This window comes from Neopsephotus bourkii, unplaced genomic scaffold (genome assembly GCF_033783945.1).
Source record: "Neopsephotus bourkii isolate Nb327-2 ecotype Australia unplaced genomic scaffold, CSIRO-AGI_Nbou_v1 NB_1572, whole genome shotgun sequence".
In the NCBI taxonomy this organism is placed as follows: domain Eukaryota; kingdom Metazoa; phylum Chordata; class Aves; order Psittaciformes; family Psittacidae; genus Neopsephotus; species Neopsephotus bourkii.
In genome coordinates, this window is record NW_026902048.1 from 717,501 (window position 1) to 728,678 (window position 11,178).

At 38.6% G+C, this 11,178-nt stretch overlaps 1 protein-coding gene across 11 annotated transcripts in view; it reads right to left on the reverse strand.

Annotated features, from left to right (window-relative positions):
- The window catches only part of IQCH (IQ motif containing H), a 54,904-nt gene that overhangs the window by 40,705 nt on the left and 3,021 nt on the right, over positions 1-11,178 (reverse strand). For 8 of the 11 annotated variants that reach the window (XR_009728104.1, XM_061371131.1, XM_061371130.1 and 5 more), the window contains 6 exons: positions 9,942-10,058; positions 3,098-3,209; positions 2,239-2,367; positions 1,577-1,651; positions 1,278-1,492; positions 1-37 (listed from right to left, as the gene is read on the reverse strand). The exon at positions 1-37 is cut by the window's left edge and continues 515 nt beyond it. Coding sequence is in view for 10 of the 11 variants with exons in the window: in XM_061371131.1 (XP_061227115.1) it covers positions 1-37; positions 1,278-1,492; positions 1,577-1,651; positions 2,239-2,367; positions 3,098-3,209; positions 9,942-10,058 (685 nt within the window). In the remaining variant the exon portion in view is untranslated. The remainder of the gene's footprint in view (positions 38-1,277; positions 1,493-1,576; positions 1,652-2,238; positions 2,368-3,097; positions 3,210-9,941; positions 10,059-11,178) is intronic. The other 3 variants (XM_061371132.1, XM_061371125.1, XM_061371124.1) reach the window with 2 other exon arrangements.

The following is an 11,178-nucleotide window of genomic DNA, read 5'->3' on the forward strand; positions in this document are numbered from 1 at the left end:
GATTCTGTAAGGGCTGACATGGAGATGTCTGTGGGAGCTGTGGGAAGAGAACAGCCACAGATTAAGAGGAATTGCCACTGATTGTAAATGAGTGGTCAAAGCACACAACTGGATTACTATTTATGACTTAACTGTGGGAATTTAAGGATCTGAAACACACTCATGTTAATTTATGCATCATAACCACAAAGTGTAGCCCAGCTTTATCATAAAACCCACTGCCACACACAGACCTCAGAGATCATATAAGAGGAAGAGCATTTTTACAGAAATACAATAATTGCACATAAGAACTGTGCCTGATTTACCCAATATAAAAACCAAGCTCTACAGTGATTCACTAACTACAATCAGAAAGTATCTGCAATAGCTTTAGTCCACTGAGACTGCCTCTGCCTGTCCCAGAAGAATGGGCGACATCATGCCAACATAAACGCCAAGGGTCAAAATTGGAACAGAAATGTTTCTGCCTCTTAACACAACTTTGTGTTAACTGACAACTTCAACCAGCAATGCATTAGCTCTGATTTTCCATCTATGTGCACCATTTTCAGGTAATTATTTTTATTTACATTAATAACTCGTGCATCTCCATTTCTCAAGTTTGCTTTCTCTTTGATTTTCAGCTCTCCTCAATAACACAGAAGTCAAAGTCTAGAAAGATCAAGCAAAACTCCAGACAGCTTACTATGGCACACAGTAATTAGGCATAAAAAGAAAGAAATGTCCCTTTTGCATGGGGATCAAGAACAATCAGCAGGCATTAAGCAGTCAAGGTCAAACTCCCCTATAGTCTTCTATAAATATAAAGGGAAACACTACATTTGCTTAACTGCAGTGGGGGAGATTTAGATGAGACATTAAAAAACTCTTTTATAACAGTAAAGACAGTTAGTTAAGCAGTGGAACAGATGGCCTAGGGAGACTGTGGAGTTGCTATCACCGAAAGTTTTCAGAACAGGTTAGAAAAACATCTGTCTGCTATATTACAGATACAGGTAATTCTGCCTGGAGGTCTGGATAACCTCCTAACATCCTTTTGAGACTTATTTTCTAAGAGTCTGTGAAAAAACAGACAAATGCTGGTAGAAGACTTGACAACGTAGAAACTGGTGATAGAAGAAGTATTTCCTATTTTACGTCAATATTCACTGGATTTGGTTGAAACAGTCCTGTACCAATTCAGTGATTTTCAGTCACTTTCTAAACCATCCCTGGTGAAGAAGTCAGTATTAAAAACGTGAACAAAAGCCTCATCATCCTCACTGTCCAGATACCTGTGTCTGAGGGGCAGTCTGCAGCTTGGGTTCCAACTGCTGAGCTGGATACGTCCACACTCGCTTTGATTTCTTTGCTGAAACCTTGGAGCTGCTGGATGGACGTCGTGCAATGTTACCTTTACTAGAGGAGTCTGTGTCATAAACTGCTTGCTTTGAGTTTGGGAAGGTGATGGTGTCTCTATTCTCAGCATCCGCCCTACTACTAATGTCACCTGTACCAAAGGAAAAAAACCATGATTCCAGGTTTCATTGTTAGAAGGGCAACAACAGCACCAAGTTGATACTCCTCCACCTACCATTAGGTACTGGCTCACTCCAGTTTGCTTTCATGTCCCATTGGGTTGCAATTTTCAGTTTCATTCTGTAATAATCTAAAGCTTGAAATATGCTAGCCAACAGCACAGCCAGGGTAGCAATGGCAAAATGTCAGCACTCACACTCCAGGTTAATCCATATATAATTTTAGTTTTCATGAGGAGGACCTTTTGAATTTACATGATGGCTACTAAACCTGCAGCTTGTTTTGCTTACATTCCTTGCCATACATGCCACAAGCAGCTGTAGCAATACATTTAGAGTACACTTTGTGATAGGTCAGAATCATATCGCCCAGAGAATATTCACTTCCTAGGAGTCATTCATTTAACCACACTGCCAAAACAGACACTTGATAGCTGTTGTAAGTCATGAATCACACTGGTTTTACACTAACACCACCAGTCAGATCTTCAGATTCAGGTGCTTAGAATTTGGAACATGCAGGTAGGAACCTACCAGGATTTCAGAAATGAACAAAGAAATCTGATTCCCATTCAGTTGCAAGACACAGGGTGCTCACGTACTTAGTACTCCTAAGAATTTGACTCATTAGACAGCTGTTTCCTTGTGAGATAGAAGAGGGGCCTGAAAGTGAAGCTGCAGGTGCAGTTGATGGTTGTTATCAATCCTTTGTACCCACCTACAGCTGATTCCTTGTGCTGCCTGTGAAATTCATGGAAAGGTGCTGCTCTGGATACAACAGGAGGTATCTGGAGAATTATCTTTGCTGCTGGATGGATAAGCCTTTGTTCAGTTAGGCTCGGAACACCTACAAGAAGATGACATTATTGAACAATTCATATATGTTCCAGCTGTGAAAGAATTAGTAGCAATAAAGAAGGAATTCAACAAAGGCAGACCGAAGTTATTGCAATTCCAAATCAGAACTAGAAAAGCAGCAGTTTCTGTTACTGAAAAATTCATCTTTCAATATTCAGTATTTTACTTTCAAGGACGGTGAGCTTTGCCTATAAAATACATGAAAGATACTGTAATGGTGCTGATTCTAAGAAGAAATCATATGCTTTGTACAGTGGCAATTTAATAAGCAGAATGGGTGAGAATTAACTTTTGTAAACCACAGTAAAGGTGGACTGGTTGCTAAAACAGTCCAAGTGCAGGGCTGGTTGAGATTGGGTGATTCGTAACCAGACATTCATGATAATTGTTTATCCTGACCATGTTTAGTCATACAAGAACCCTCCATCACACACAATTCTTCTTTCCAGTAGCAACTGAACTCTGTGAATTACAAGATAACTGACTCAAGGAGGGTGACTGATGCTCAGCATAACATACGCTGCATCCTAAATTAGCCACCACATGGATTAAGTAGTGTGAAGTTGATCTCTACCCTTTGCAGTGTTTGAGATCACAATTCTTACAAGTTTTGAGGTGCCAGAAAATTTGATTACCAGATAACTGCTGCAAACAGCAAACACGGCCTACACAGCATAACTCTGGAGGTAATGGTACCCAGGTGGGCATCTGTGACTCACCTTTTCTTAGATCTTCTTCTAACGGGGGTAAGGGAGAATCCATGTAATGAAAGGCAGGCAAACCCCATAGGCTGCTACCTGCATGACCCTTCACAATCTTCTGACTGCATGTCTAGGAAGAGACAAAATCTTTTAACAGAGAAACCCAGGATTTGCAAAGACAGGCTTTTCTACTTCTGCAATAATACATTGTATGCATATATCCATAATGCACACACAGACAAGGTACCAAAAGAAAAGGAAGTACTTTCAAATATGTAAATAACTTTTCTCTGGAAGGAATATTAGTGGAATTACAGTATGTGGAACTACTCACAAATAGGTAACAGTATCACAGACTGCTGAAGTTCCAGGGTTCCTCAAGGCCAGCAGGGGATGACACACCCTGATAACGTGCCACGCTGGCTGTGCTAATGCGGGATTGAGGCTCCTTCACTTCCCCAATTAACCTGTGCTTGCCTGAAAAAACAGAACCTGCTGCTTCTAAGTGCCAGGAATTCAAGTGGTGACACACATCACTTTGGGACAGCGATACCATGTGTCTCACTGTTACACACATAGAGCATTGCACAGGGAAAAGAATGTATCGCCTCCTTACCCTTCAGTACTAGAAATACAAACACTGTATTACCATCTGTCATTTTTGCCTCTATTTCCAATATCCTAAGTACCACATCCCATGCTTTTGTGGGTGACAACCTGTTACCAGTTATTCCATTACCCTAATGGTTAGAAATTCTCACACTGGATAGAAATGTCTGAATCCTGCTGATGGGCTGTGGGGAAGAAAACACAATGCCTTGTGCTGGGAAAATTTTTTAGTTGCTTTTTAAAATACTATTTCATTATGAATGATAAACTACCTTAAAATAGTATTAAATACACAAAAGCAGAGAGCTAGGAAATACTGTTAGAGCTGCAAAATGGGAATAATGTTATTTACCTCTTTCACAGAGCACATTGGGACATGCTGGTTTAAAACACTAGGTTTTAATGACTGATTATCATGCTGTGTACAGCTTTTAGTACAACAGACTAGAACTTTGAGCACTGTGTTACAATTAGTGACTAACATAACCGCCAGCTTTAGAGAAAGGGGCAGACAGTTCTAAGGAACTGCTTATAATCCTAATAGTGAAATGAGATAGATCAAAATAAACTATTCTAATTTTTCCTTCCAATTTGTATAATAACACTGTCCACAAGAAACATTATGGAGATAGAAAATAGGTTTGCTTTATGATAATAGAGAATCTTTCAGAGAAATCATAGGCACTCATTTTAGTTATGGCCATTACAAAGCATTATGCTTTAAGGGATCCAGACGTATGAATCTTCATGTCCTTGTGTTCCAAGAAAACAGCAATAAGCATAGAACAAAGATTAACTTTACACCAGCTGGCATGTAAGTGGCTTGATACTGAGGAAAGAGAATAATAAAGCACACTTTTCCACTCACTCCCAGCCCCAGCAGTTTGTTGTGGGCGCAACAAAAATATATAAAATGAGACAAATTTAATTAAACAGTGACTCCTTTTCCAGGCTGTTGCTATGGGTAAAGCAGCACTGATTTTACTACTGGTCAGTTTTATCCTAGTTTAAATCCTAGGAGTTTTGTTATGACAAACCATGCTATGAAACATACATATTTGATTTGTGCTCATTGAGATGTAATAAGCTACCAAGAAAAGCAATTCAGGTGGAGTGTATGAGTTCAGAAGTAGCCTAGAGGCTTCTGGCTTTAACTGGAGATGGGTATTTAATTCTTCTTTGCTGTATCCTTTAATTTCTATAAAGTCCATGGCAAGGAGTGTGCCACTGTGGTTCACTGCATAAGACAGACAACACTGTTCTGGGGCAGCTCTGTAGCTTCACTGTTACCTAAGAAAATCCCACCCAACCTGTACGCCCTCTTCCGTGGTCTTTCCACATCCTATTTGGTGCATTGGGTGCTCTCTTGAAGCCTTCAGTGAGAGAGCAAAGTAAAACTTGACAAACTGCTTTCATCTTTTAGGTACTTTCACTAAAATTAAGCCGATTTGATTACTACTAATAAAAATAATACTGAGAACTGCAAGAAAAAAGGTTTACTTTTAGCATCATTGTACATTCTTGTTACTACTATTCAGTGATTTAACTTAAAAAGATTGCATCTTTTTAAAAGGTTTTGAATAGACTTCCATCTGCTTATGTCAGTGCAATTCAAAACCTTTACTCACACCTACAGCTTTTATGCATAAACGCAAAATGTAGTGAATTTAATACTAGATATTCCAGAAGTAGCAGGTCCTAGTTAGCATTTTTATGCTTGTAGTGAGACCCAAACTACACAGAAGCAAAGGATTGCACCCCATCCAGCACTAACCTGTAGGCGCCTCACCCACTTCCTCTCTGGCAGACCCCAAGCAACCATTACTGCTGATGGGAATGGGAATCTTGGACATTTTCCTTCATGAATAATGTCTTCTAGGGAAGTTTGTCATGAAGATTATGACTCAGCAAGAATGCTTTCCTTGAAGTCAGCACACAGAGTACTGCTTCATCACGGGCACTTTTATAGTACAGTTTTATAGGGCTGGGAGGGAGCCCTTCACTGCAGTGCAGACTGAGGCTTCTTTGCCTTGAAACATGCTTGGGGTGTGTGGAAAAACTATTTTTTCCATTTCAAGCACTTCTGAGTGCAATTAACCTGGGACAGGAGAAAAACAATTCTATTACCCTTCTAAAGGGGTTTTCTCCTGTGGATAAACCTCTCCCACTTGATTTTTTTCTTTTTGCTTCGTTTTAAACAGGGCACTTGTAAGACCACAGGGGTTTTCTGATTAGTTCTCTATTTGTTTTCCTTTTACCCCTCAATATTTACCTAGAACAACTTCCTTTTTTAGACACATTTATCATGTGCTCTTTTCCCCCAGTAAAAGAATAAGAAAGTAGTATTAAATACAGACAAAAGATGAGCACTATCTTGTACCAAAAATACAGTTTATCAACCAGGAATATTAAATAGATGAGATTTGGTAAGTAAGTAAATAAAAAAGAGCTTCAAGCAATGGGAGAAAATCAGTTCAGATTGTAAAAAACTCCAGTGGAGTAAAGGCAGAGGTGCCAAGTGATCGCTCTTTGCTCTCAATCCCAGAATCATAGACACAGAAATGTTGGTTAGAAGGGATCTCTGTAGAACATCAAGTCAAATCTTGAGTCTACTACCCACAATAGACCAGGTCAGCTTTGGTTTTGACCAGATATGAACTGCTATAGGATTTCTTTGCATTTTATAGTTTCACAGCCTTACAGCCTAAATGGATGTACTTTTTCTGTGTTGATTTACACCCTGAGCAGCCAAGCAGGGAAGCAGCATCAAAAAATAGTTTCACTCACTTCCATCATCTATCAGCTCTATTGGGAAAAAGGGGAGAAGAATCTTGTTCTGATAATCAAGGCAGTAGCAATAAATGATAAATAAAGAAACTGTTTAACTCTGGTTTCAAATAACCAGATTTGGGTCCTCCAAGTCCAAGAACCGGCACGTGGAATTAAGTGCAGAAACACTGAGAACTAAAAAGACAAATTCTCACTGGTGTCAGTGGAACTACTCTAATGTCAGATGAGTAAAATTTCTAAGTCTCTGTTATGAGATTTAAAATAGGAACCATTTTTATGACTGGCTGTTTTTTTATTCAAGATGATTAATGCTATTTCCTTTAGATGTAATACTAAGATATTAATGTACATTATTTCCCTTCAGATTTTGTTTATGTACAGGAAAAAGTCCAATTGAAGTGAAAAGCCCAACGTTAAACCTTCAATATGGAGCAATTGGGCATCTTTAACAGCAGATCTTGTATGTTACTCTTACCTACTTTAAGCTCAAAGTAACCAGAGACGGCTCTGAACTAATTATTTTCTATGTACATGGAAAAATCAAGCTTTGTTCCTCTTATGGCCTACTTCTAGCTCTCCTAGACATTTACCTCTGTCCAAGTTATGCCATAACAGGTGCAGAGAGAATAGATGGAGAACTTGGGTGAATCCCACATCTGCTTTTTGAAACAGGCGACAGAAGCAGCACAGAAGGAAGTAAGAAAGATAATTGCTGGCTTGAACCACAGTATGTTTTACTTGTGGGCAAAGGGCCAGCTTACACGAGGCAGAATATTGCAGGACCAACTTATTGGAATTCAGGGGTGGGCCTCCATTCTTGTCCGGAGACAGCTGTAAACCAGCAGCCCATAGCATCCCAATCAGGCACGGAGTTTTGTCAAGGAATGCTGATATGTACAGAACCAGCTTCAGCTGCACCCCTACCTAGCACAGTGACAGTCAATCTCCAATTCCAGATGACAAGAACTGGATAAAAACTTAAAACAAATGGTGACCTTTCCAAAGATTAATTTGTTTACCAACAAAATGTTCTACGTTTGTCATCTGAGATGGGGGTGACCTTCACATTCCCATTTCTAGGTTGAAAGGATGCTGACTGGAGTCATCTGTTAAGTTAAATCTCTCTCAACAATTATTTCCTTTTTATTTTTTAGTGACAAGAAGATTTTATTAATTCTCTGTGCTTTCATTATGATTACATACCATAATACACATGCAACAAGCATCTTTTGATTTACTGTAGTGTAACAGCGATTTGTTTAAGTCTCATTCTGCTACCACTGCCAAATTATGCTGGGACTGTAATTATAGCCACATGCATAGGTTTAAAACACAATCAGGTTTGCAGGACCAAAATAACTGAGGTTTTTTTCTACAGCTTCTCCTAGTCACTTGAAATGAAAATAATTGCCCTGCTTCACCTTACTTTATCATTTTGGAAATTAATAGACATTCGGTGATAAGCATTAGTTATTAGCTCTGTGCAAATACTGAATAAGGAATGAATAACAGAGGATATGATCAGAATGGTGGTGCTCAGGTAATTTAGCTTAAACCCTCCCCAACACAGAACCACTGCCATCACCATTAGAGCCACCACACTATGTAAGATGCAACTCATAAAGGCTAGAAATCATCACCATAGTAAATTTTACCTCATCAATGAATTAAAAGGTTCCTAAGTTTACAGTATAATATACATCTGTAGGAAAACAAGGACCAGGAAAGTGTCAGTGTAATTCTGTAAGAGAACAGCAGTCCTAGGAAAATGAAAGGTGTAGTTGTGAATCCTTTCTACACTGCAGCAGTACATCAGGATTAGTTTTGTGGCAATTCAGATTACTATCTGTTTTCCCATTGTATACTCCACAGGAAGTACATATATTTAATCATTATTCATCATTTTTCGTAGGTTTCCCAGATATGAGGTACAAAATAAAAGTGATGCCCAGTCTGCACCCGGTGTTTCAAACAGAATTAGGGTCCTCACTTTAAAGTAACTACAGAACTTTCCAGAGGATAAAGCATTAGTGCTTATCAGACCCAAAAAGGTACCAAAGGGCAACAGATAATTATTCTTAGTTTCTATCATAAAATCCAGCATCAGCAACTTTATAATACCAAAAGAGCAAGAAAAGACATTTTTCATTAAACAATAAGATCCTTACTAATAGTTTTTCCACCTACTCAAACAGCAGAATAATAAGAAGTCCATGTAGATTTGTGCTGACCTATCTGGTCACCTCACAACCAGTGTGCTTTTAGTCTCATCACATTTCCAAATGCTCAGGTCTCCTCAAAAACCCAGATGCTGACAACTCCTGGAAGCACCCTGAATGCAGGTAACCAGGCAATTAGATTTTAATTTACTTCAATGAGTCTCCTTCTGCCACTGATTTCTTTTGCAATCTTTGAACTAATGTACATATGTAGGGCATGTACACGGGTGTATGTGTGTGCGTACAAATATTGCCCTCTAATGGCTGATGAGTAAAACGAGGGGAGGAAGTGCCCAGTTAATTCTTGTGGGTACTTTAATCGATGGGTTTTTTCAAAGTAAACCCCATATTTTAGACCTGCAACGACACATCAATTTATTTCAGTTACTACTGGTGATCTATAATTCCTTTAAGCTCAAGTATAGCTCACATGTAACACAAGTGCCTTAATTCGCTACCTCAGGAGTGGATTTTGCACGTCTTATGGCAAAATTTTACTCCCAGTGAAGCCAGAACATTTCAAAACACAGATTGTGTCAGGGAATTTGGAAACTCCTAAAAAGCATTTACTTCAGTAAACCCTGTAGGAAAAACTAGATAGGAAATACGTACTTGGTTTTTCCCTGTCATGAACAGTTCCTTAGCAGCTGTAAATATGTATCAGAGAGCTTGACTAATTCACACTAAAGCTTTGTAATTCAAGTCAGCATTAAGAAGTTCTCTCTGATCCGTGCATGTTTTCAGTGCGAGCAGTGAAACACATGGCTCTCTGCAGTAGTATAATATTCCTCCCTGTGAGTGTTTTAGAGTGGTTCTAAACAGCTATTAGCCATGATGCCTTTTTCTAATTAACTCTGTATCACAGGGTTAGACAAATCACCTCTTCATCTGGGCAACAGCTTTCAAAAAGCACTTTTTACAAGTGGCAGCTTACAGCTGTGCCATTCACAGGTTCTGCTCATGTTCTTTAAAACCGAACACCCCAGAACGTCTCTTACAGCACTAGGCTTGCTTCATAATGCCTCTATTACATAGATTAAACTGTAGAAGAGGATCCTATTGCGAGACCATTGGGCATATTCTTTCATGTGGACCACAGTGCTGTGCTAAATATCAGTGTCCAAAAGTAGGAAGTTCTGAGGTATTTTCATTTAAAATAAAATTATTTAGAACTGATACGTATTACCCTTCATAGTGAAAACTAATACATATAATAAGCCCTTAAGATAAAATGAGTTACTTACAGGAGCAGATTTTTTCATAGTTATAAGTGGCAGCTTGATCTCATTGTTCTGTTGTTTTAAACCAGCTTTATTATCAGTGTTCTCTGGGTGAAGCATAATCTTCATTTCCACCTGCTGCTGAAATACATGATAGGCAGTGTCTTAAAAGCACTGCACTAGGACAGAAGTGTCTATAAGCAAGAATTAGCCAACATGTTCACAAATTATGACAAAAATTCATGTTGTTTTACTATCCACACTGAACTGGGCAGACAAGCAAGAACTGCCTTTTGAATAGCAAGGCATACAACTACTATTCACATATATGTTTTGCCAAAATTGGTTCAAGCCATTCCATTAAAAGCTCTGAAATCTTCACATTTGCAACTCTTTGAGTTAAATTCTGAGTGGAAAGGGCAATCAGGTCGCACTCACTTGATTAACATAGGTCATTTGTGAATTCCATCTCCCTGGGTTATAACAAATGTTTTATACCCCCCTATCTATTGGGATAATGTTATATTGCATTCTTCCCACAGATTACAGTAAGAATCCAATCCACTTTGGCCATGTTTGCAAGAGACTTGAATTCAGGAGTCACTGACCTGATGGACCAGAACAGCTTCTTTGGATTGGTTATGGCCCATTGGCTCCATGTAGCTAGAGCCCTTGCTTGTAAGTAAATGAGGAAATAAAAAAATCCTTATAAAAATGAACACATAGTAGTTTCCTAATGTACTGTGTTATCTGCATGGAATGGATTCAGATCTTTTGCTAATAAAAATTATTGATTCAAAGCCCAGTGGTCAAAAAAATACTTTTAAAGTTTCCTTTTATGAGAAGTATCTAAAGCAAATACTTGTTCTAGAAAAGCCAGAAGTGGTGCCATGTATTTGTACTAGAGTAGAAATTTCTTAGGTTGAAAACGTTGTTGTTCATCTCAAGGCATGTGCTTTAGTTTTCACCTGGTTTTCTATCTGGTCTATCAGCATCTCCCAGTACTTTTATTGCAGTAACACTGTTAAGACTCTGCACCCAACAGGGTTTATTTACCAACCAGTGCAAAATAAGGAGGAATCCTTATAGCGATTATGCTTAATTCCCATTACATGAATACAGGAATACAAAAAGCTCTTTTACATAGCAAGATCCACCTCAACATATTTCTACACAAGAACTCCGATACTTCTGCTGTGTGAATGTAAAAAAAAATTTTGAGAATTTTATTTTTTGACAAATAAAACATGCCAAAAAAGTT